The sequence below is a fragment of the Schistocerca serialis genome, chromosome 6 (assembly GCF_023864345.2).
Source record: "Schistocerca serialis cubense isolate TAMUIC-IGC-003099 chromosome 6, iqSchSeri2.2, whole genome shotgun sequence".
In the NCBI taxonomy this organism is placed as follows: Eukaryota; Metazoa; Arthropoda; class Insecta; order Orthoptera; family Acrididae; genus Schistocerca; species Schistocerca serialis.
The window spans coordinates 399,357,852-399,385,238 of record NC_064643.1 but is presented as its reverse complement, the minus strand read 5'-3'; the positions used below and the strand labels follow the sequence as shown (position 1 = coordinate 399,385,238).

The 27,387-nt window shown below is 43.5% G+C and overlaps 1 protein-coding gene across 3 annotated transcripts in view; it reads right to left on the bottom strand.

Annotated features, from left to right (window-relative positions):
• The window catches only part of LOC126484068 (hemicentin-2-like), a 1,942,222-nt gene that overhangs the window by 916,366 nt on the left and 998,469 nt on the right, over positions 1–27,387 (bottom strand). For all 3 annotated transcript variants that reach the window (XM_050107431.1, XM_050107430.1, XM_050107432.1), the window contains one exon: positions 1,566–1,659. In XM_050107431.1, the coding sequence (XP_049963388.1) occupies positions 1,566–1,644 (79 nt within the window). In that variant the 5' untranslated portion in view covers positions 1,645–1,659. The remainder of the gene's footprint in view (positions 1–1,565; positions 1,660–27,387) is intronic.

The following is a 27,387-nucleotide window of genomic DNA, read 5'->3' as shown; positions in this document are numbered from 1 at the left end:
GGGTAATGCGCTGAAAAGAGGAAAACACAAACCAGTTTGGCTCACATCAACACTAATCGAATCAGACCCTCTCTCTGCTGTGCGCAGACGTTCTCAGCCAGTCAATATGTTTATGTGATGCTGAACACAGCAGTCTTTGCCAGTCACTAACATTAGGTGGATGACTGCTTGTAGTACAACATGATACAGCCAAACACCTATTCCGGACTTCGACTGCTGAAGTTCCAAGCGTCCAGCTGAACAAAAGGTTGTATGTAGACCACATACTACCTTCCCACTGTTTGGTCACGTTCGGTGGGACTTTCTCATTGTGGGCGACCACCTGAGTGGTGGTCGCGTGTTCAAGTCTGGGCTGGTAGCCATCCAGCTACACAGTTGCTGCTCACCAGCCTCGGTGGGCCCACATTATTGTTGATCACTGTCCAGAGGAGGCATATATGTCCTTTAATGTCGATCATACTCGGAATTGTGATTTAGATACATTCCTTCTGGGCGTTGCTGTCTGTGGCCACAAGACAGCCAAGCTACTTAGCGCTGTGTCTATTACACACACTATCTGCGACAGTGTGCGGACGTCACCATCTTTCCGCAATCTCGCTGATGTCAGCAGCCAACGGCTGCTCCACGCCCTCATGGCTCATATTATCATCGGGAGCTAACCTCAATAAAAAACTATTACATTCAAGAATGTTTTGTTAGTGGTCCGCTGCATGGTTCCACTCAACGCCACAGCTCACAATGCACATCCAGGCAACTGAAGCGGCGCCTTATCCTGACCTACAAACAGTTGATTCCTCTGCCTCTGAGGAGGTCAAATTTTAGCCTCAAGATCATAGTCCATGATTTATTTACACACACTGCTACGTTATTTCTTTCTATAATTAAGGCTTATGTTTGAAAGAGATTGACTTATTTTAGCTACAGTTGCTCTCTTTTACGATAATTGTCTGTTTTTTATATCCTGACTGCCACATTTTTTATGCATATCTTTGATTTTAGTAGCAAAATATATTCAACGAGAGTTTATCACTAATCTTATTTCTGTTACCACTTATTATTATCGTCCTCATTTGGTTTCCTCTCAATCCATTTTCAGTGTTCATTAAACTGTTCATTCCATTCAATAGGTCCTCTAATTCCTCCTCACATTCATAGAGGATAGCGCTGCCGTCAGTGAGTCGTATAGTTAATATTCCTTCATCTTGAAACCTGACAACTATGTACAGCATGGAATCGCTGAGAATGACACTGTGAGAGTTAACCTGTACCTGAACTAAAACAACTGTAGTTTTGGTGCTGATGCTAATGGGGAATAGTTGCTATAGATGACCAAATTTCGCACTCTTGTAACCGTTCTTCAGAGTTTGTTGCAATAACAAAAACAATAAAAAAAAAAGAGAGAGAAAGAACCAAATTCATTTGTCAACACTGGCGAGTCGGCCAGAACCAGCAGCTAAGCTTGACAGAATTTGCAGCTAATTCACATTAGCCTCTCACGTTAAATTGGGTAACCCAATCAGCAGAAGCCTTATGCGACACGAGCTTTCCGGTCGTGGCTGACTTACCTTTGTCCACGGAGTTAGCGACGAGCAGCGGCGGCAGCAGCACCAACAGCAGCGCCCACAGCGCGCGCCGGCCACGCATCCTGGCGGCCGCGCACTGCAACACACAGAGCACGTGGGTCAGCTAGCTATATCACTGTCATGACTGGATTCGGGAAATCTACTCGATCAGCATTTAATAGTATTATCATCAACGTAGCATTCAACCATAAAAAGTATTTACGTACTTGGTGATTTTTCGTTACAAGAGCATTAGCAGGTGGACTAATGCAAGTTTTTGTGTCCAAAAAACAATATCGTCTACTAATGCTGGAGACATCCTCAAACACTACAAATACCTCATTAGTTGTATTAGTTGTTTTTCGAACACAAACAAGCTCAGAAAGCTGAAGTGTTTAAACGTAACCGCGCGAGGGTCGCTTTGTGGCATTGTTCGACTACTGTCTAACAACTCTGTCCTGCCGATGTGTGATTTTAACTTGTACTACGGAAGAGCTGGTGCCGTTTGCTCTACAAGTTGCTTAATTTCAGTCGTTCTTCTTTTCTTTTATAGCTTTGTTATTGTCTCTCTAACATGCTAGCACAGTAATGACTGACGTCACGATCCGATCGTTGCGCGACCACTTGTGACGAGCTCAGTTTGCTGTGTTTTAAAAAACTAACCGCACCGCTGTTAATACCTGAGTGCCTAAGTTTCCTCAGCCTATTTTAACTTCAGTCAGTTTGTGTATAATTCCAAGCAGTATTGTACAATACGACGTGGAAGTTTTACAAATTGTAAACCGTCCTATTGGGTTCTGAAACTGCAGTTTTTCCAGGAGTAGCTGATTCAAGGGTAACGTCTATCTCCGAATGTATGAAAACTCTGACCTGTAGCACGAGATTCCAACTCTTTTTTAAAAGTAACTCATTACAGTTCACGAACCACAGTCTCTCAGCGTGTAGACAAATATGTGGCCACATTGATAGAAACTGTCAGTGAAATCCGCTGTTTGTTGTTACAGGGGACAAGACAGTGTAGAAGAAACGTAAAAAATCCATGAATCGGAAACAGTTTTTAGTAATGTGAAGAGATGTACAGGAAAGCATTGGAGTCATTTACGTTGTTTCCTCCACGATTAAACTAAATTACTAATTTTATAAATGGAAAATAACGACTATTAGTTATTTGGCGTCCTGTAGACGGAACAGCCACACGTTCTACTTACCAGCATTTTAAATGCAGACAACTATTATCAGTACTACATCAACATACACATTAGGGTTTGCTGAGCGAGGTGGCGCAGTGGTTAGCACACTGGACTTGCAATCGGGAGGATGACGGCTCAAACCTACGTCCGGCCATCCTTATTTAGGTTTCACATGATTTTCCTAAACTGCTTCAGGCAAATGCCAGGATGTTCACGGCCAATTTCTTTCCCCGTCATTCTCCAATCTGATGGGACCGGTGACCTTGCTGTCTGGACCCCTCCCGCAAACCAACGAACCACACTAGGATTTCAAAAAAATTCACTTGTCTAAAACTATAACTTTTATGGAAGCAGATTTGGCACAGATTTTTAACAGATTAAAAAGAAACTTTTCCTGAGTGTTCCACTCAGAAGTATGAGGTGATTCTGGATTTAACGTTGTAGCAGTAACTGTTCACCTAGTGTGTTCCGTTGCAATCGTTCGGCATATTGATAATAGAAAAAATGTTTCTGTTACGGTTTCATAAGAAGGTAAGCGAAGGTTTTTCTAATTTTACTGCCCTTGAACTGAATCGAGTTTCGGGGTGTTTGATTGGTCTAGATGCGTATGACAGACGCTGAACTGTCAAAAGTGTAATCAGTCCTATTTCGAAGAAAATTCTGAAAAGTGTGTATGTTCAAATGGTTCAAATGGCTCAAATAGCTCTGAGCACTATGGGACTTAACTTCTTCAGGTCATCAGTCCCCTAGAACTTAGAACTACTTAAACCTAAATAACCTAAGGACATCACACACATCCATGCCCGAGGCAGGATTCGAACCTGCGACCGTAGCGGTCGCGCGGTTCCAGACTGTAGCGCCTAGTACGGCTCGGCCACGCCGGCCGGCAAGTGCGTAAATATTACACCTTTTTTTGAGTGCCAGTGTTGTGCTTCATTTGTTTCCTCCAACATTTTAGCTCATTTGTAGTGCATCCAATTCTATCATCTATCTCTTATGCTGAACTAATAGCGTGCCTTGGATCAGTGGAATAACAAGTGGACAGTAGGATGACTATAAGACAAATGCTTAGACGTTAGTAGGAGTAGTTAGAAATACGGTTCCACCGTAAATGATATTTCGGAACAGTTATAAGAAGTGGTTTCGCTTACCAGTAGCTCTCCTGATTTTAAATGCAGTGTGCTTCGTTGGAAAGCGAGTGCTGTCGATCAGTATGTAGAAACTACAAGAAAATAACGCCTTCCTTTACGTAAAGGCTCCCACCCTATGACAGACTACTCTTTGCATTAGATTTATTGCTCCTTTACACCTACACGTATACGACTGAGATAAATGAAGAGAAAAAGATAATTCTTGGTCAAAAGTTCATTCTGAGTAAAACGCTGAATTCTGCAACAAAAAAAAAAAAAAAAAAAAAAAAGTGAAACTTTTGATGACGTATGACGCTCCGAACTATTTTTGGCTACGCTTACTTCGTACTGTATTTTCACTTCGGGGCGTAACATGACAATCCAGGTCGTATCAGTGAAACACAGATGACCTGGTGAAAAGTACGAGTTGCCCATTTCAAGAGAGGTATTGCTGGTTCTAGGTGTGCGCCACAATGACAGACAAATCCGTTATCAATTACTGTGGGAGAAGTTTCCCTAGTGACAATCATGATGGAACGAATGTCGTTCTCTCGTAGCTACGTAAAATACTTCATAAATAATGGAAAAGGCAATCCGGAAGGCAAATTGAATTTACGATAGAATAATAAAGAATTGAAATAGTGGTTTAAAAGAGAGTGAATGTCAGTAAAAATTTACCGTGGTCGTATGGAGAGCAAATGTTTAGAAAGGGCTGCGTTTGAATAAGTAAATTTGCTTTTCTGGTCGCTGCCGAGTGATTTGTAATATTTACTTTTCGATTACGCTAGTGAAAGTCAGTGCACTCATAATAATGGAATGGTATCTCTTATTTGAAGATAATGAAGTGTAAAGAGAGCTTAATACTTGGTATATCTATAGGAACAGAGCTGTTCTAGCATTAATTTGCGTTTGGGGCGGTTCCTACCAGTGTTTACAACTCTTGTGAGTTTCTCTTATTACTGCGAATCTCTCAATCATTTTTATCCAGTAATCCGTGATGGTACCGTACTTAATGATGTGATACGCCAGATATATGCTGTTCTGTTATTTGTTTTATTTACAGAGGAAATAAATTCTGTCTGACGGACAATGTAACGTATTTATCAGGCATATACACAACTACAGTATTCTAGTAATTCTCAATCAGTGAAAATTTTCACTAACTGATTTTAAAGGCAGAAGTCATCTGAGGCTTTCATTTCATCACTAAAGCTGTTGTACTCTTAAATGATTTAGAGCAGTGACTACCCAGTAGAAACTTGTGAAATTAGTTGGTCGAAGTTCCACTTTCGTTATACATAACCAAAACTTTGTTCCGACGTCTTTACAACAAGATTGTTCTGTGCAGTAAAAGAGTTGGTGGAAGGTTTAAGCTTATTTACTAGTATGCTCATTCTATTACGCATTACCAGTCGTTAGACATTTACGTTTCCTCAGATGCAAGGAAAGTGACTTTTCTTTGTGCAACACAGTTTTGTTGTGTAGGGGGATTCTCCGTAGCAGATTACAGTCTTTCGCTGCAATTTAGTACTAAAATGTACACTAGCAAAAAATGAAAAATTATCAAGGCGCATCGACAAAGTTTTATTCATTTATGAAGAGACTGTCGTTCATAGCTATTTCATCATATTGTGTAGCCTCCTTCAGATACAATGCAATCTCATGGTTATGAACGTCACCATGGAGGAGAATGCTTCACTTTAACACAACATGTTGCTGCAGCTGGTGGAAAACGTCGCTGAACGGGCAGATAGGGCCAGACTTAACCCAATCGTGTCCCCGCAGACTGAATGCAGAGCAGATTTGACTCTCGTGCTGACTAGGGGATTTGTCGAACTTACTAGGGAGCGCGTTGGGTACCTGAGGGAGTATACTCGGCTTTGGCCTGCTGGAAGAACAGATTTCTCTGATTTGGTGGCCACATTAAAAAAATTGGCTGCATATTATCCTGGATTTATCCTGCTATACCATGTCTTCATTCCTGCTGCAATAAAGCATGTATTATTAGTAGCAGGAAGAGTGTAGCATAGAAGATAACATCAAAATTGGTGACCATGCTGTAGAAATGAAGGAATTCTGCTACCCTGGACGCAGAGTACTTTAAAAATCAAGAACAAGCAAAGACAATCTTCTCCAAAACAAGTCTACTAGAGTCAAAATAATCTATAACTTTGGAAAGGAATTTATTAGAACGGACGTTTTTAGAACAGCATGGACTGCAAGAAATCCAGAAAACAAGAAAATCGAAGCTTCCGATATTTTGTGCTGTTACAGTTACTAATTGCAATGGAGTTGAGGAGGTTCTCCGCAAGATCGGCGAGGAGGGAAATATGTATACACAGTGACTAAGAAGTGGGGGTAGGACGATAAGACAGATAAATCATCTGGCTATTACGTCCATGGTACCAAAGGGAGCCATGGAGGAAGGGAACACATGGAAACACTGGCAACGACGTTTCTCGCCATGGAGTCCTTGCGTAAGAAGTTCTCAATTTACTAGCCACATCAAATCCGGATAAAATATCAGGCTCTCAACGATCGACTGCATCATCATCGTCAGGAGCTAAAACTGACTGTTGTGAATTGGCGAGGCTCCGACTTTTATATCCACAGGACGGCATCTGACGGGCTGTATGGCATCATGGTGTCAACACGAAAGGGCTGGCGCTACAGACAATACTGGATAGAGAGCGCAAACAAAATCTGTGGATGTAGAGATCGCCGTCTCAGTACGTGCCAGTTCACGACAGTTTAACCCCCTGACGATGACAATGGAGACAATCATCGAAAGCTTGGAATTTTATCCGAATTTGACGCTGGGAGTAAACTGAGAATTTCCCATGCAAGTGGAAACACTGACTGGAAAGTGGGTTAGGATGGCAAGATATTTGATAAAGCATGTGCGTATAGAGTGGTACCAAAGGGAACCATGGAGAGTAAAAACCTGAAGTACATAGAATAAAAAATGAAGTTGTAGAAGGTAACTGGTACTCCGCGATGAAGAGATTAACGAAAGGAAAGGACTTTGCCACTTGAAGCCAGTCATAAAACGAAGAAACAATTGTATTCTTTCAATTAACATCAACGTTGTACGGACGTCCAATGTAGCCTACGACTTGTCAACGTCAAGGTAGCCAATATCACCCTGTATAGAAACGTGGACTACTGATTCTGTGGTGAAAGCCGGTTACGTATTTCGCTGCCCGATACATTCTGACTCTTACCTCCCGCCTTATACAAGTCGCACTCGCCAAAGCCAAGGCTCTTGCAGTAAACACAACTTCACGTCACACCGCTGCACCGTTGTGGGTTTTACACTGATGACATATCAAGGAAATGTTCACGTTACCTCAACCCCAGTTGGTAGGAAACGATTCTTGATGGTCGTAACTGAATCTAAAAGGGATTTTATAGTTCTATTTGGAACTTCTCCTCTGCTGTGACTGTCCAAATGCGAATATCCATGCAGCTTTAATGGTGAAGGAGAGCGACTAGTGTCTAGATTTCTTGCGACCACGGACATCATTGTTCAAACACAGTCGGGCATCTCAAGTCCATCAAGCTGTGTAAGTCTCCATACAAACCGTCCAAACACATGCAGATCGAAAATCTAAAATAGCTAAGACTTACGTAATTGCTCTAATGGTTCAAATGGCTTTGAGCACTATGGGACTCAACTGCTGAGGTCATTAGTCCCCTAGAACTTAGAACTAGTTAAACCTAACTAACCTAAGGACATCACAAACATCCATGCCCGAGGCAGGATTCGAACCTGTGACGTAGCGGTCTTGCGGTTCCAGACTGCAGCGCCTTTAACCGCACGGCCACTTCCGCCGGCAATTGCTCTAATTTGCACTCAACGACACAGTTGTGGAATATAAAAAATACGTGAGATATCCGAATAATTGGACAGGTTTCAGTATATCCAACGCACAGGCTTGGACCTCTGACGCTTCATACTCAATAGTACGTTTCTACTGAGTGCATTGAGTGCCTACTCCATGTATATGTTGTATTTTCTACGTCCCTTCTCTGGGAGAGGGGGAGGTTCATTTTTAATTTCACGTTTTACGCTAGTATAGGTACAGTGTGTTTTAATGTATTACCATAAAATGTCTAGGGGTGACAGATCACGACATGATGAATAAGTTTTATTAAAGAGAAAACGTGTGTTAACGCTTCCCGAGAAAGTAAGGCGACCTTTGTTATCGGCTATGCCCCTGAACTGCAGCAATGCACAGAGACTCTGCGGCTTGCTTCTGTCTTGAATGTTGCCTACAGTCCATGGATAGTTATCCAATCAATATGAAAGGAGGTAAGCTCAGAAAAATTAAGGTTTCTGACTTGCGTCTAGAATATCTTTGTTCGCTTAAAGATCTTCAATCTCAACGTTTTCTTATTGAATATCACTAACATTTTTCCGTGTTAGCCAATATGCAGCCGACCTGGTTAGCAGCCCCTGCTAGTTCATTGAACTCTCAGGGTCGGCGAATACCACCGGGAAAAATCAGTAAACGTTTTGTCTCCACGAAAGTTGTTCCCATGACGAGATCTATCACCCTTACAGGTTTTATGGAAAGACTTTAAAATACCCTATGTGTAGTATAAGGAGGTTTTGGTTTCCACACTCTACATTTTTAAAGCTGCGTAACAGAGATGTGTGTGCTCCTGACAAATGTGCTATCGATGCACAGTTTACAGTTTATTTGTGCCCCTCGGTACAGCATTATCAAGGCAAATACCTCGGTTCGAATCCCAATCTGGTTCAAAGTTCGTGTCTATTAGCCAGTTTGACTTTCTTCACATGTATTTTACCCTATATTTCGCACAGATCAGTAAAGACAGCGGCACTGACTACTATAGTGCTTAGTAGTTGTCGCTCTTATTGCAACTGGCACAAAAGATGGAATTATTTCCTGAAGCCCGTACATTTTGTCACATAGTGAGATAATAGCCGATGAAATGGCGTATGGCTGTATAACTGATTAATGGCAGTTACCTCACCAGCTACCAACAGCAACAACTCCGCAATTTCTTATTTTTATTTAAATCTGTGCCGATTAAAAAAGTCCTCACTGTGCGACGTATGCCAAATCACGCACGGCATGTGACTGTGGCGCCTTCTAAAACAAGTCAGCTGGTGACACCTTTACACGTCCTCCTACGACGTGTAAGCACCATTGACTAGGCCTGCTCTCTGCAGGCCACCATTTCCAACGTCCTTTCGTTCGTGTCTCCTTGGTCCACATCATCAACAGAGAAGGCTACCATCGAATAATCTAATGTATTAGTGTGTTACTCGCTAGCTGCGTAGAAGTGCTGAATGGCCTTGTTCCTTAGTTAGAAAGGCTTTGGATATTATTCCAGAAACAGTTGGGGCCGTTAGCTTAAGGAACGTTGATTGCCTCGAGAGCTTATGAGAACGGTGGCTGCAGTGTTGCTGATTTGCTGTATTTAATCAGGACGCCGTTATATGACGTATTATGAGCAATACTGCAAAATTTTCATTTGCCTTGAGCTGTTGGTAAGGGTTAACTGTTGATAAGTGATGACGGTACTTTGGTGTACGTAAAACTTTTATACAGTTTAATGCCACTCATTTCTCGGGTGGTATTTTTCATTCATGGATACTAGGTGATTTATTTGTTTAAACCATACTGTTTTATTAAAGAGGTTATGATTGTTGCTATGGTGCTTTACCTGAAGTTATTTTGGGTGCTTTCTTGTATCCGCCCAGCAAAGTATGGAAGCTTATGTAATTCTTTAAGTTATATCTGGATTTCAATTGCAATATCGTCATGATTAGATGAGAGTTTTCTAGGTCAGCATCAGTCGTAATAAAATCTATTTTCTATTCCGAATCAAGATTTCAGCTAGCAGTACAGTAATTTAGGCATGTACTATAACGCAGTCACGACAGCTGCACTGTTGGCATAAATCTATATCTGCAGTAAAAAATGGAAAAATGCAGATGATACGTGTATTACGACCGATGCTGATCTCCTTTTCATACTGGATTGCATCACGGTCGTGGAGTACAATCACCCCCATGGAATCGGACATGATGTGTTTTCTGTTTATGAATACTGCTCCTTTTGCAGTTTATAAAATTAGTTTGCTATATGCTTTTGGTGGAGTGTAATTTGGAAGAAATGTACCTCACCCTCTCGACTCATTTAATTTGTTTCTAATTTGAGACCTAATCCTTACAGTACATCAGTGTTTCATATTTATAACGTTTTTGGAGGTTCCAGACCACAATCGGCTAAAACGGAACACTTGTTGAATCACTTTATCTGACTGTTAATAACTATTTTTCTGAGCAATGGATAGTCATACCAAGTTGAAATTAATGTTATGTATTGCAGTCTACAGTCCCATGACAATGTAAAAAAATTGAAGGTTCTAAGTCGACGCAGTCATAAAATACCGTCCTTTATGTCACTTATTTTGATATTCACAACCTCAGACATCAAAATCTACAGGGTACTTCGTGTTGACCAAGAATCATGTAATTTACCAATAAGAAAGGTTTTACATTACAACCAAAGTAACAAATCTGAAATCCTTAATTTGTAATTAAAGCACACGAGGGAAGGTTTTTTTTTTTTTGTCACTTGCTATCCGACTGTTTGTCTGCCTGTCCGTGTGTTAAGCCTCGTTTTTCACAGGAACGGGTAGACTTATCAAGCTGAAATGTATGTCACATACCAAGAGATACGGTCCGTTGGCAATATAGCAAACGTTAGCTTCTAAATCATTTCAGTGAAAAGATGTGGCCGGTTATGAAAAATATTTTATTATGGTATAGAACAACAGTCACAATACAAGGTGATTTTATTTACTTCATGACAGCGGGCTTGTGCCGATCTTCAGTTGGCTTACATTCACGTATATGTATAAAAAACTGTTAATCCATATCATACAAAAAATTTCTTTTGTCATTTGCTATGCGACTTCTGGCTTGAACTGAAACATTCTCGAAAGTCATGGAATCCCTGGAATCGATATTTCACTATTATCAATGTGATTAACAGGCAAAAACAGTCGAGGTCTTTGATTCCTTCAACAGATGAACTGTGTAGACACATAATTAAATTTGCACGTACACTCAGTGAGGGAGTCCTAATCGCACCTGGCTAAATTTTAAGATACACATCGTCCGTACTGTACAGCGAAGAGATCGCCTGTTTGCAGAAGATATCAGGAAAATAATGTTACAGCCAAAAACGTAAGCAAGACCACTAACTGGATCGAGCGAGGTGGCGCAGTGGTTAGCACAACTGACACGCATTCGAGAGGACGAATGTTCAAACCCGGGACCGGCCATCCAGATGTAGGTTTTGCATTATTTCCCTAAATCGCTTCAGGAAAATTCCGGAATGGTTTCTCTGAAAGGGCACGGCCAGCTTCCTTCCCCATCCTTCTGTAATCAAATTGGACCACTGACCTCGCTGTCTGGTTCTCTCCCCAAAATCAACCAACCACCAACTGGTGACAGCTGAAGATGCTTTAGAGGAAAGCGAAACGCGTCTGGTGCAAAGGAAACTTTATTACAGTTGCAAAAGCCGAAATAGCTCGCATATTACTTGTAAAACTGCACTACGGGAGAGAGGTTCAAATGGCTCTAAGCACTATGGGACTTGGCATCTGAGGTCATCAGTCCCATAGACTTAGAACTACTTAAACCTAACTAACCTAAGGACATCACACACATCCATGCCCGAGGCAGGATTCGAACCTGCGACCGTAGAAGCCGCGTGGTTCCGGACTGAAGCGCCCAGAACCGCTCGGCCACAGTGATCGGCACGGGAGAGTGGACTCTAAGAAATAAAAGGCATACACACTGCCGAAAAACAATTAGTGCACCTGGAAAGACAACGTCTATTTTAATGCAACAGATAGCGTAGTGACGTAGGTACCAGAGCACCACATGTGTGCCGCCTTTAATATGGAATGCTCACAATCAGAAGGCTCAGTTTGGAGCAAACTAGAGAAGCAAGCCGGCAATTATGCCACGGAGAGGCACTCGTGCTTCGTACAACCAACTGAGCAAGTTTGAAAAACGTCAAATTGTGCCCTTCCGAGTGGCGGGACGCCACTCAAGTTGGACGTGCTGCGTCAGTTGCGCAACGAGGCTGGTGTCAGTGGTCGTGTGAACATTCTCATACCCATCGAAGAGGTTCCGGACGTCCACGCAGCACAGTCGACGGTGAAGATCGTCGTATTGTAAGGGCAGCAGTGGCAGATCATACAGATACCACAGCACAGATAAGAGAGCTTGTGAGCCGAAACGTGTCACCACGAACTGCTGCGAACCGGTTATTAGCAGTGGGGCTACGGGCATACAAACCTCTAGCCCGTCTTCTGCTTACGCCACAGCTTTGATGTGCACTTCTCTACTGATGCCGTCACTGAATCTCTTGGAAGCTGGAATGCAATGATCTTCAGCAATGAATGCAGATTTTTCTTGCACGCAAGTGATGTTCATTTGCGTGTACGATGTGGACTTGGTGAGTACTGTCTTGTAGAGTGTTTCTTCGAAGAAAAATTGGCCCCATCCCAGTATTTATGGTCTGGTATGTGATAAACTACAACTTTCGTATTACGGCGTAAAGTCAGAGCCAGCACGCCAGCCGGGAACTACGGGGAAGAGGGGGCTGTGAGGAATGATCAGCCAATCGCACACTGATCGACCTCCTTCCAGGACGACAACGCGACAGTAGCGGCCTCTGCGTGGAGAGGACATGCGCAGAGTCCGACTGGTGGAGCCCACTTCGAGAGCAGCGTCAACGTTACCCACTTCGTTAGGAATTTCTACGTGGCGTGAACTTGTATTTGTCTATTGTGAAGAAGACATTATTTTGTTTGTCGCTCTTTGCTTGCGACACATTTAACAAAGTTAAGAATTTGTAATTTTCTTATTGTAATAAATCTCATTAATATTAGTTGTTTTATTGTTTTTCTAGAGAACCGAGTAGACTGGATTCCGAGACACAACATTTCATTCGCCTTTGGTGTTTATGGGGGGGGGGGGGCGAAACTAACCCGCACTCTTTACGAGTAGAATGTTGTTAGACCTGTTCTTTTGCCGTTCTTGCAACAGGAAGTATGTGCTGGTCCAACAGGATAATGCTCTCCCAAATATTTCCCGTGAAACTCAATGTTCTCTACATGACGTGCAGCAACATCTCTGGTCAGTACAATCCACGGAGCTGGCCGCTGTGGCCGTGAGGTTCTAGGCGCTTCAGTTTGGAACCACACGACCACTACGGTCGCAGGTTCGAATCCTGTCTCGGGTGTGTTTGTATCCAGATAATCGCAGACAGTGAGTCTGGAGACAATCCGGTAGCAACCAGCGCCTCTAGCACTGTATCCCAAATGTGCAACAAAGTGTTGGTGGAGTAATGTTGGTGACAAATTCATCTTGAAGAATGATATCCCGCGTCCTCATCGTTATATTCTCGTGAACACTTTTTTCCAGCATGCTACGGTCACCAGATTGCAGTAGTCCGCCTGTTCCAAGGACATGAACCCAATGGAACATGCATGGGATCGTTTGAACAACAACCACATACTGTGCGTGGCTTAAGCATTATCGCGTTTATAGTGGGAGATAATTTGGTTCAAGGCTGCAAAGATGATGATCTCATCGATGGTATGCCACGACGGATTCAAACCTGCATCTGAACAAGGAGACATTCTACCACATACTGATGTTTCACAGGAGCGCCGTGAAACCGCCCCCCTCAACATAGGAAAAAGACGACTCTGTCATCACACAGTTTTTGTGAAATGAATATATACGCATGGTTCAAAGCCTATTTTTGTTTCCTGCGCCATGAATAATAAAGAGGCGATACAATCCTTTTACTGATATTTGGAAGTTCATGCATGGAAAATATCGAGGGAGGTGGCACGGTGGTGATATACAGGGATTGTATACCGAAAGAATGATGTTCAGATCGTCGTTTGAACTTCAGGATTTAGGTATGCTGTGGTTTCCGCAACTCAATAAAGATGAATTCCGTGTGAATCGTCGGCCGCGGTGGCCGAGAGGTTCTAGGCGCTTCAGTCCGGAACCGCGTGACTGCTACGGAGGTTCGAATCCTGCCTCAGGCATGGACGTGTGTGATGTCCTTAGGTTTGTTAGGTTTAAGTAGTTCTTCAAGTTCTAGGGGACTGATGACCTCAGATGCTAAGTGCCATAGTGCTCAGAGCAATTTTAACCATTTTTTGAACAATCCACGGACTTGCGTCCAATGGAGCATGTGTGGGATACGACAGGACGAGAAACTACTCGTGGGACTTTCCGACCAACAACTCTTACACAGCTACACGAACAGGTCGAGCAAGCACGGCATAACGTATCCCAGGACAGTATTCGCCATCTGTACGAGCGAGTGGATGCCAGAGTCAGCGATTGCATTTCCGCCGGTGGAGGCTACGACACGTATTTACGTGTTTTTCTTTTTTTTTTTTTTTAGATTGGGTCGTTTACCTGGGACCTCAGAACTGTTTGTACCATTGATCAGTAAAGGCAATTATTTTGTGTACTCCATATGTACTGTTGCAATAATAAATCTTGAGTAACTTAGGAGCCTCCAAAAACGTCTTCTAATATTTTCTGGGAGCTGCTACAAATAAATTTTAATTTGCCAGTGCGTGATCGTTTGTACACTGAATGCCCCCCGTGGCATCCGAAGATGACCACTGTGGGCCGAAACTGATCATACTAGTGTGTTTGTCAAAAATAAATAAAACTTTACAACATGGATTTAGTGTACCTCGTCAGCGACTTTCAGCAGTCTTGCCTCGTTTGTCACAGGTGAGACGTCGACCGCTCGCCGCCCTCCATGACAGGAATACATTTCAGAGAAACTGAAACCGGCGCCGTGGGCCGTGCTGCGGCCGCCACCCGCCCGCCACCGGTTTCAGTTTCTCTGAGCACAATAGCAGTTGTTAGCAGCCGAGAACGGGGCCGAGCCAGAGGCTAGGCGGCTGCTGCTGCTGCTTCGGATGCCGGCCGCACGCTACTGTCCCGCTCCGTGCGGCTGCGGGGCGGCACCGCAATGCGATTACCGATACAAGGCGCCCTTAACAATATCTTCGTTCCCGACCTTTCTGCAGCGCGGCGCCCGGGATCGTCTTTCCCTCGCGGCTCGGCGCCGAACGTCGGAAAGCCCGGCGCTGCCGCATTAAGCCGGGCCGGGCCGCGCTACCTGGCCCGCCCCCGCCACCGCTGGAGGGCGCCACCCGGCAGGGCGCGGAAGCCCGTAATCAGGCATCTTTCACCCGGCGCCAGCCGCGCTCTGATCCGATACGTAATGCCGACAATACCTGCCCGCGACCGCCTATTTACATTTAAATGACTATTTCACGTCGCGAAATAACCGTAACGACCAGGGGCTGACATCGCCCCTAGGGGAGCACCTTAGCTGAAATTTGTTATGTAGATTCGAGAATTACCCTTTTCGATACTGTAAGCTGCCTTCAGCTGCACAACACTCTTTCTACCACTCCTGTTCCTTACGTCTCACTGATGTCTCATTCTAAGGTCATACACAGAAGTCTCACGAAGTACTGTCACCAGAAACAAAGCTGGCGTTGCGAGTATTACAAGCAACACAGTTATCGACACCATACTGTAATTTTCAGGTTCACATCATTTTACTAAATATTATTTCATATGGCTACACACGTCGCTGGTGTAATTCCTTATGTGCCATTGAGGTTAGGTGGCGAGGTCCTGCTTAGAAATATACAGTTGAAATGTGTGTGTGTGTATATACAATTTTACAGATAATTTTCATGTTTTTTGATGTCTACAGGACGCACATGTAATATTTCTGTCGTGTATTTATGCGCGTGCAGCCTCATCGGATACTATGTTCTGCATGGAGACTAGTTAGGTCATCTTTGCTCTCCAGAGATGCGTGGGTGTTCAGTCTTGATCGAGAGGAGAGGAGATAGTGAGTTGTGTCACGGCAGTGAGTTTGTACAGGAAGGATGCACAACGTGGTGCACTTAGGAATTATTTAATTGATCTGGTGGAAGATATTATTGCCACAAAAGGAAACTGTTACTATGCACTGAATGAGATGCTTTTCCTAACATAGATACCATTTTGAGTTGATTGAGATTTAAGGTGAGGAATGAACATATTTTACTTTACTGCGGCATGATTTAGTTAGGCATTCTTGGTTCAACACAGACATCCAAATGAGAAATTTCTTGCTATTTGTATAAAGTTTTGTCACAGACAGAGTCAGTGGATTTCAAAAGAAGAGAATTTAATCATTAGGACTTTTACTATAGAATAAATTTTCGTGCTGAGTTACATTTTTTTCTCCAGTGGTGATCTTACGTAACTGTAATTTTTAAAGAAATATATTCTTATTGTTTGCTAAGCCTTCAATGACGAAATTTTGTAAATGGTAAAGTGTCAAGAATTTTTTTTGGGCCGATTTTTTAATACAGTTTCTTGCGAAGAATTTTTGTCTAAAGAGTAGCTCAGATTATTCGGCACATTATCCAGCTTTCATTACCTGATGAACATTGTTTTCTATGAGAGAGAACTTTCATGACAATCCAGTTTGTATTGCATGTAATTAAGAGATCGCATTGCATTACTTCGATTCTCCGTAATTAGCAGCAGCTCAGAATTGAGACCCGCCTTTTATTCATTTTCTGCGAGAGCAGTTACATACCGTTTCCCGTAGTGACACAAGTAAACCAAATACAGGTGATACGAGTTTTCTATTTCACAGCGTCGATTAACAGTGTTGAGTTTAATTATTCTCATTAAAGTTAAGAGCCAGTTTTGTTTTAACAGGCATACTTGTCTCACATAGGGCATATTTCATTCACATTCACGCAGTCATAATTGCTTCTCATTCTCGCTGAGAGATTTAATTTTTATTGTAAACTTGAGGTTAGCTTCTGCAAATCTTTCATATTTATGAATGGAAGCTTCTGTATGCAACAACTTACATTCGTAAACAGACTGTACCATTAGAAAGAGGAAAAGCAATGAGGTGCACATCCACATAACCTTCTTTATCCTTTTTATTGATTAAGATAGCTTTCGCAGTGGGTTACAACCTAATAATTGTTTTTTATACTTGAACATGGCGAACGTTGTTTGGAATACTGTATTACTGGCGATCCTAAACATTATAAACACTGCCCACATCCAGACTGAATACCACGTAGTGGTACTGTAGACACGACAAATGTTAACAAAGAGGTATAAGTGGACCTGTGACGAATAGGAAATTATTCTAGCGACGGTATTGGCCGCGAATCGGGAAATGCACTACCATTTGACAATCTGCATTATTATGGCCCGACTTACACTATGTGATCAAAAGTATCCGGACACCCGCATAAACATACGATTTTCCTATTACGTGCAATTTGCTGCCACCTACTGCCAGGTACGCCATATCAGCGACCTCAGTAGTCATTAGACATCGTGAGAGAGCAGAATCGGGCGCTCCGCGGAACTCACGGACTTCGAAAGTGGTCAGGTGATTGTGTGTCACTTGTGTTATACGTCTGTAGGCGAGATTTCCACACTCCCTACGTCCATTCTTTCCGATGTGATAGTGAAGTGGAAATGTGAAGGGACACGCACAGCACAAAAGCGTACAGGCCGACCTGTTCTGTTGACTGACAGAGACCGCAGACAGTTGAAGAGGCAAACATCTATGCAGTCCATCACACAGGAATTCCAAACTGCATCAGAATCCACATCAAGTTCTATGACAGTTAGGCGGGAGGTGAGAAAACTTGGATTTCATGGTCGGGTGGCTGCTCATAAGCCACACATCACGCCGGTGTAAAGGGCGTAAACATTGGGCGATTGAACAGCAGAGAAACGTTGTGTGGAGTGACGAATAACGGTACACACTGTGACGATCCGATGTCAGGATATGGGTATGGTGAATGCCCTGTGAATGTCATCTGCCAGCGTGTGTAGTGCGGACAGTAAAATTTGGAGGAGGTGGTGTTTTGGTGTGGTCGTGTTTTTCATGGAGGGGGCTTGCACCCCTTGTTGTTTTGCATGGCACTATCACAGCACAGGCCTACATTGATGTTTTAATCACCTTCTTGCTTCCCACTGTTGGAGAGTAATTCGGGGATGGCGATTGCATCTTTCAGCACCATCGAGCACCTTTTCATAATGCGCGGCCTGTAGCGGAACGGTCACACGACAATAACATACCTGTGATGGACTGGCCTGCACAGAGTCCTGCCTTGAATCCTATAGAACACTTTTGGATTGTTTTGGAACGCCGAGTTCGTGCCAGCCTCACCGACCGACATCGACACCTCTTCTCAGTGCAGCACTCCGTGAAGAATGGGCTGTCATTCCCCAAGAAACCTTCTAGCACGTGACTGAACGTATACCTGCGAAAGTGGAAGTTGTCATCAAGGCTAAGGGTGGGCCAACAAAATATTGAATTCCAGCAGTACTGATGGAGTGCGCCATGAACTTGTAAGTTATTTTCAGTCAGGTATCCGGATACCTTTCATCACATAGTGTACACGAACAAAAACATTGGAATTTAAGCAGGCCACTGTGGCAGAGCGGTTGTAGGCGCTTCAGTCTGGAACCGGGCTGGTGCTGCGGTCGCAGGTTCGAATCCTGCCTCGGGCATGGATGTGTATGATGTCCTTAGGTTAGTTAGGTTTAAGTATTTCGAAGTCTAGGGGACTGATGTCCTCAGATGTTAAGGCCCATAGTGCTTAAGCCATTTGAAACTCTTTCCCGTAGTTGCAGCATTACAAATAATTTGCGAGCGATTTCGCCTTATGTAACTGTAATAAAGCTTCCTTTGCACCACACGCGTTTCGCTTTCCTCTAAAACATCATCAGCTGTCACCAACTAGTGGTTGAACAGCTGGAATAGCGAATGCTATCGACTGTTCACCAACTACTGTCGTGAGCACCTATGTAAAGTGGCTGGAGGACAGTGAAAGGCTACATGTTTGCCTCGACGCAGAACATGGCGGTTGGAGGCTTGCGCGCTCTGTACAGCAGGATAGGTGGTGGTCTGTCGGACTTCTGACGACACAGTGCAGTGCTGGTGCGGGAATAGTTGTTTAGCAGCACGCAGATTAGCGTACATTGGTCAGCATGGGGTCTCAAGTATGGACCCCTACGTATCCTCGCTGGCCCAACGATATTGTTAATGACGATTGCAGTAACCATGGGAGTATCGAAATTGGACCATGGATCAATGAAAACCTACCGCTTGGACAAGGTATCATATATCTTGCTACAGTAGGACAATAGTCGCAACCGGATATGCCGTCATCAAAGCAAACGGCTGCTCGAAACATGCACCTCACCGCAGATATGTCCTGGTGCGGGCAGTATTATGTTGTGGATGCCATTCATCTGGTCTTCCATGGGACCTGTCACAGTACTCAAATGCACCATTACAGTTGTTGACTAAGTGAAATGAACATTATTTCGGACCACCTGCACACTTTTATGCTTGATGTCTTTCCCGGTGACGATACATTTGACGCTTGAGTACCACTCCTCCGCTATTCGATCGTGTGTATCGGAGAGCACCGAATTACGTAGGGATCCAGAGGGAACGGTGTTGGACCTTAGGTACAAAAGAAACTGGAACAGCACATTGCGTCCACATGCTAACACCATTTTATTGGTCTTTTTCACTAACGCACATGTACATTACCATGAAGGGTGAGGTCCACGTACACACGTGGTTTCCGTTTTCTATTACGGAGTGGAACAGAGTGTGTCCCGACATGTCAGGCCAATAAATGTTTAATGTGGAGGCCATCATTTGCTGCACACAATTGCAATCTCTGGCGTAATGAATGTCGTACACGCCGCAGTACATCTGGTGCAATGTCGCCGCAGGCTGCCACAATACGTTGTTTCTTATTCTCTGGGGTTGTAAGCACATCACGGTACACATTCTCCTTTAACGTACCCCACAGAAAGAAGTCCAGAGGTGCAAGATCAGGAGAACGGGCTGGTCAATTTATGCGTCCTCCACGTCCTATGAAACGCCCGTCGAACATCCTGTCAAGGGTCAACCTAGTGTTAATTGCGGAATGTGCAGGTGCACCATCATGCTGATACCACATACGTCGACGCGTTTCCAGTTGGACATTTTCGAGCAACGTTCGCAGATCATTCTGTAGAAACGCGATGTATGTTGCAGCTGTTTGGGCACCTGCAATGAAGTGAGGACCAATGAGGTGGTCGCCAATGATTCCGTACCATACTTTTACAGTCCACGGTCGCTGTCGCTCTACCTGTCTGAGCCAGCGAGGATTGTCCACGGACCAGTAATGCATGTTCCGTAGATTCACTGCCCCGTGGTTTGTGAAACCCGCTTCATCGGTAAACAGAATCGCAACGCATTCTCTGTTAATGCCCATTGACAGAATTGCACTCGATGATTAAAGTCATCACCATGTAATTGCTGATGTAGGGACACATGAAACGGGTGAAGGCGGTGACGATGCAGTATGCGCATGACACTACTTTGACTCAATCCACCGGCTGTCGCAATGTTCCGTGTACTCATGTGTGGGTTCATGGCAACAGCAGCTAACACACCAACTGCACCCCCTTCTCCTGTGACGGGCCTGTTACGGACTCGTTTGCGTGCTACGACCATACCTGTGGCATACAGTTGGCGGTAGATGTTTTGCAGTGTGCGGCACGTTGGATGCTCTCTGTCCGGGTACCGTTCTGCATACACCCTGCAGGCTTCAGCTGCATTTCGTCGACACTCGCCATAGATGAGTATCATCTCCGCCTTTTCAGAGTTCGAATACACCATGGTCACAGTTCCTACAACACTACACTATCACAGACGTCTGGTAACACGGTGTACTACAGTTCGTCTGCGTGCGGAGGCGAATGCAGAATAACAATAGCAGCAAGCGCTACATGCGGACACTGCGACAGCTAGACCAAACCACAACAGTGCACTACAGCCACACTCGTAAACACGGTCTTCATCGTAAACATGTCCCTGCAGATGCTGCTCGCCGACCGTGGCCCGTGTTTGATACAACACGCAACTGAACGTCGGAGGTTTCAAGCGTCGACTTTAGGTTACAATATCTCCGGATGTAATTAACATTTTACAATGCAACGAACGGCACTGATTACGTATTTGTTTATGTGTTCAGATGTGCTAACAAAACTAATGGGGTTCCATTTAAAAAACGTAGGTTTGTGTTAAAAAACATACTTCCGTGCATTTTTGTATGGTTTGTATTAAACAATTACACTATCCCCTCTCCTCACGTTCGGTCTGTGGAATCGGTTCGTCAGTATTTGATGTCGTTTACGAAATATATCCAGCGGTAACGTTGGGTGACTCACCCTGTATATAATTCTAAATTAAAGTAAACGCCGCCGAGTTTTTCTATCTGTAAGTGAAGGGTAATTTCAGGAACTACTGTGGATAGTTTTACTAATATTTAGCCTGATAAACGAGCACGGTTTGTATATATAATTAACTTTAAATATTTCGTGTTAATTGGCTGTACTGAAAACAAATGCTACGTAATCAATGATGTTGTTAAACCGACTGCTCACTATATGTAATTCGAACTACATACAGTTTCCAATATAAAAAAAGGTTCAAATGGCTCTGAGCACTATGAGACTTAACATCTGAGGTCATCAGTCCCCTAGAACTTAGAACTACTTAATCCTAACTACCCTAAGGACATCACACACATCCGTGCCCGAGGCACGATTCGAACCTGCGACCGTAGCAGTCACGCAGTTCCGGACTGAAGGGCCTAGAACCGCTCGGCCACCGTTGCCGGCTTCCAGTACAAAACAATCTAAAATGGGAACATCGAAAGAATAAGATAAACGTTTCGTAGTCGATGTGTGTAGCGTGGAGACGCGAACCTGCATGAGCCCTGAAAGCTAGTCGAGAGTTGCTCCATTTTTATACAATGTATATTCGTTGGGTACACAGTAGGAACTATAAGATCAAAGATGGCGGAAAAGGTGGTCAGGGATCGCATTATAAGAACCAAGGAGGCAGAACAGGGGTCTCAGATAGAATTACTGGAATAAATATGGCAAAGCAGGGGTCACAGATCGAACTATTGCTGTAACATCTTTGGCGTCAGATATCGAACTAGTAGAGGAAGATTTCCACCGACTGCAGGAGGTCAGAGATCGAAGTTAAGTTGCTCCATTTTTGGGAGTTCCAGTTATCGAACTAAAAGAAGAAAATGGCGGAACAGGGTTAAGAGATCGAAGTTCAAGAACGAAGACTGCGAAGCAAGTTGTCACAGATCCAGCTAGCAGGACAAGATGGCGGCTCTTAGACACATACTGACTGACTGTATAATTGTTTGCTAGTAAAATACTTTGTTGTGATTCGGAGAGATAAATGTGTGCCGAAAATGCTGTATGGTTTGTGAAATTGCTGATGATGTATCCCACTGCTCTCCTCACCACAGCCCTGCCCAATGTTCGCACGTCGTCTGGGCGCTAGTCATGTGGGACGTGACATAATAAGCCAGTTGCGTAACTTTTTCTATCGGAACTCCAGTTTTTACTCGCTCACCGACTGTATGGATTTGACGTCTCGTCAACATACAGGTCATTAAGGAAGCATCACTAGTTGAACATTGAAGAGGACCGTGGAGGAAAATCACGGAAATTCTCCTGAAGGTACTTGTACATCAACCGTATGCCAGCAATAATTTTGTTTCGAGGTGCCGATGTAGGTTGGACTTCATTACATTATAGTGCCCAATACTTTATGGATACATATATGTGGGTTACAGTATTTATACTTCAATTTATTGGGGGAACAAGGAAATAAAAACATTTCAGGCAAACACTTCGGAACGAAATAAATAGAAAAAGCAGGCAGCCAAGCCGAAATGGGTCGAGGAAAAATGCGAAAAAATCGAAACAGAAATATCGTTGGAAGAATTGATTCAGCATTTTGAAATACAAGGTCTCCTAGAAACGTTGCGACAATCTTCTAGATGTGGGATACATCAGAAGGATGAGAACTGCATAGCAAGCCATGGCCACAAACGTCAGGGGTAAGTGGTAGCAGAGGTCGGAGATCAGAAAGGCAACAAGAATGTGATTCATTTGAAACATTTATTGGACAGAATGTATACAAATGGTGTACGACAGGCATACAGCTCTAATGTTACAACAGATGCTCGAAGTTTGCACCATCCGATGCCACAAAGGCCTGACACCGACTGAGCACTGACTGCAATGACAGCCGGACACGCTCGAACGCACCGGAAGTGTCTTTGACTGCATCAGCTGCACAAACGATTCTTGCGACGACATTATTTAAAACTCCGGAGGATCGCAATACGTAAGAGGTTTCATGGCTCCCCACAGAAAGAAAGATTCGATGATTCCGGTGAGCGTGGAGGCCAAGGTTCCGGTCCACCAAATGCAGTCTATCAATATGGGAATGAGCTGTTCGGATGCCTACGAACAGACAGTCCAGAATGAGCAGGCGCCCCATCGTGCTGGAACAACTTGCTACGCCTCACATCTGCTAGAACATCTTCAAGCATGGTGGGAAGAACCTATTCCAGAAAAGACTGATAACTCGCGGCGGTCAAGCGGGATGGTAAAAGGTACGCGTTGACTAAACAGTCGCAGACAAAACCCGCCCACTTACTAACTTTGAAGCGATGTTGTCCTGCGTGTTGTCACACACTGTGGGATTTTCTGGTGCCCGCAAACACTCACTGTGGTGATTTAACACGCCATCGCTAATGTATGGGGCCTGATCAGTGAGCTGGGAAACACACATCTCGCCCACTTTGTTACCGAAATCACTTGCAGGATGGTCATCTTTGTGTGATAGCTGTATCCGCTGGAGATGAAAGACGTGTAAGGACCCGGCGTTCAAAATATGCTGCACGCTGCTACGAGACGTTTTAAGTCCGAGGCGATGACACATATGCTGGTGCTTTGAGTAGTCTCCATGGCATCCAACACAATTTGATACCTAACGATTGATCTCGCCGATCGTGGCCTGCCCTCACTTACCGTGCCACTTCTTAAAGACCCGCACTCCCACAAATTACGATACAGACGTGACGTGCAAAGAATCTGTGGTGCCGTTGATGTCTGTCGGAGAAGCGCTTTCGTGAAAGCGTCCAGTGGCTCGACCACTGCCTTCAGCTATTCTACTCATTAAGTACAGATATGCGAGCTCACCGTTCGCATACCTTTCCTTGCTACTCGTGTGCTGGCTAGCAATCGAATGAGAAAATCCTCAAGTTCGCATCCAGCACTATCGTGTACAGCACCACCTGGCGGCGCACGACGACGTTTAAGGCAATGAATTACTGTGCAAGTCTTAACCTTATTATGTGCCCCACCTCCCCTATAAGTTTGTGTCAACATTTCTTATACACCCTATACACATCCATGCCAAAACTTTACACTATTTACTGATTATGGTCTATTGCCACTTTTAATACCGTGCAGATACATTTTCTAAAGAGTGTTGCAATTCGTTTTGGTATTCTGATGGCTTCACTAGATGGAATCTACAGTATCATCTCCAAATAATGTAAGAGAGTTGCTCCTAAATAGTTTATACTGATTTAGAATAGCTGATAGCCTGCAACACTTCGTTGGGGAAACCCCGACATTATTTCGGTTTTACTAGACGACTTCGTCAGTTACTACGTACTGTAAACCTACTACCATCTGAAAGCCGCACCAAGAGATGCGTGAGGAAACGATAAAGCAATGATGCAGAACATCATCTGACTCGTAGCACCCAACACTTAATAAACGAGGTGTCGCATTAGTTACACCAGAATTAGTTTCTTTAATTCCAATCTATGTTCACATGAACTGTCGTCAGACTATCGATCTCGGTCCATGACGTCCATCTTCAGACCTGATTAAAACAGGTGAAGCCTTATATTATCATAATACGACTATACCAAAGTGACATCGTCGATAAATTAAAAAAAAGAACTTGGCATAGTCGAACAGACAACTGGGGTCATGTTCTAGAGAACTAGAGGTTCAAATCCCCATCCAGGCATGCGGATTTAGGATTTTGTGTGGTTTCTATAAATCTCCTAAGGAAAGTGCGGGTTGTGTTTCGTTTGTAAGGGTTATGACCAGTTTTCTTCTTAATTCTTTCTCAATCCGAACAGTCGCTCCGTCTGTAATGACCGAGCCATCGAAGGAAGATGTAAGCTGGTAAAATTACCATCAAGTTCAATTCGACGTTCATTGAAAATACAACGGACTGCCGCCTGCCTGATAATTTACCAGCTCATCCGCAACTTAGTCACCCACTAGCTATTCACAGTAAATTTTTCAAGCGGCTCCTAAATAAAACAAACGAGTTCGTATGACTTCGGACTTGAAGTAGATGTGTATGTCGCTTTGAAGCCGTGCGACTGCTACGGTCGCAGGTTCGAATCCTGCCTCGGGCATGGATGTGTGTGATGTCCTTAGGTTAGTTAGGTTTAAGTAGTTCTAAGTTCTAGGGGACTGATGACTACAATATGTAAGTGCCATAGTGCTGAGAGCCATTTTTTTCGCATTGAAGATCTATTGGAAAATTTAAGTCTCTTGCTTCCATTCCTGTTAGCGGCAGCAGTCCGTACTAACAGCACGTAACCTGGTGACCACACGGCCCTGTGACAGGTTGGATCAGCCTTTTTGTTCTTCTTCTTTTTGGTGTGTTTCAAGAGCACTGCCAGTCCAATGACACATTTTTCTGATACAACTGAAGAGGAAGAGGACGTCCAGCTTAGCTGACACAGACATCGGTTAATCCACCACGCGAATATCTGTAAAAGTTTTGATGGTCGTTTAACATCATATCTTCTCTATTATTTATGGCTGATCGTTTCTCATGTGATGTATGGCACACGCATCCATGTGCGTAAGAATATGAACGCGTGCTTTTGTGTGTGTGTGCGTGTGTCGGGGCGCGCGCGCGCGCGCGCGTGCGCGCGTGTGCTGAGGGAAGAAAGATGGGATGGGAGGCGCATACGTTGATACCGATTGTGGTAGCGGGGCGAGGGGGAAGGATTCCCTTGTACTGGCAGCTTTTGTGGGCTCAATTGTGAATCCAATACTTGCTCATATTGCTTCCGGCGTTCACTGTGCAGAAAAACATCTGGGATACAAAAACAGCTTTTCATTTTTCCTTTTATGTAACTTCGGAACAGCTGGTTTTGGCAGCTCAGTGCATTCACCCCTTTTCCACCGATTTTACGCAGTAGAAGAGATGTAGGTGAACAGCAAGATGGGGTACTTTAAATATGTCTGCAATACTCTTTGTTAAAATAAAACGTGCCTGTAAACAAACATTATAATCGCCTACCGGTGCACAGTGGAAATAGCGCTTAAGCTTTTGAAAGCAAAAGGTAACACGTATTTCTCGAAAGAATGATCACGATTTATGTGTTTGCTTATGGCAGGCCCTGTGGGTTTAGCAGTCTGAATGCGTAATTTTTCATTGTTCGCTTTCCTGAACTGCGTAGTTCGTTTCCTAAAGAAGCAAGGAAAGTGAAAGCAAATGAGAAAAAACAAATAGGAGAAAATTGGATCGGGTGAGCCCTCCAATCTATGAGTCAGGAAGTAGGTAGTTTTGTACTTAAAGTATAGCTTACCTGCGAAAATTTAATGTTCTCTGGTGGCATTTCAATGTGATGACGGATTTTAGAACCAGATAAAAGAATGCAAACTACAAACCACCATAAGCAGTTTTAGGCATTTTTCACCGTTTTTGTTGTTATTAGAAATGATGATGTGCACCAGTTACAAAAACGTTGAGTTCTGCGCATTTAGTGCTGTACAATAAGTTAAAGCAGTTTGGACTATGTTGTTGACTCTTCACATACAGAATTTTATGGCGAGTAAAACGCTATATATTTTTAAAACTTGTTCCATAATCTGCGGACAGTTAACTGTACTTTGTCTGTCGTGCACTGTCTTTTATCTTAAAGCGGAAAGAGTTCTTCACCATAGAAAATGTGGCATTCTGAAATTAACTGAATTTCTTTAGGGTCTTATTAATTTCACCTGCCTTTTCTACATTTATGTTAATTTTCAACAGCTTCTATTACAAAATACATTTACATTGTAATTGATTTTGATGAAACTCTACTTATTTAGATTACGCTTACTGATGATTAGTGTGTAGTAAAGGAATAATGTGACCCATAGACTGTTAAATAGGGTATTCACAAGATTTTCTCGTTTACAGAATTTTTAAAATTCAGTGGAATAAATGACCATATACCTTGCAACATTTTTTCACACAAACTTACTTTACAAGAATAATTTTTGTCTTTTAGATAAGAAAATTGCAGCACACGAAAATGTTGTTATCATTTAAAAATGAAATAGGAAAATATGTATTAAACTTCTATTACAGTAGTGGCTGGAGGCAAAAATCTGAGAAATGTTCCAAGTGCGAGATTCTTCCCGTGAGTATAAAATGT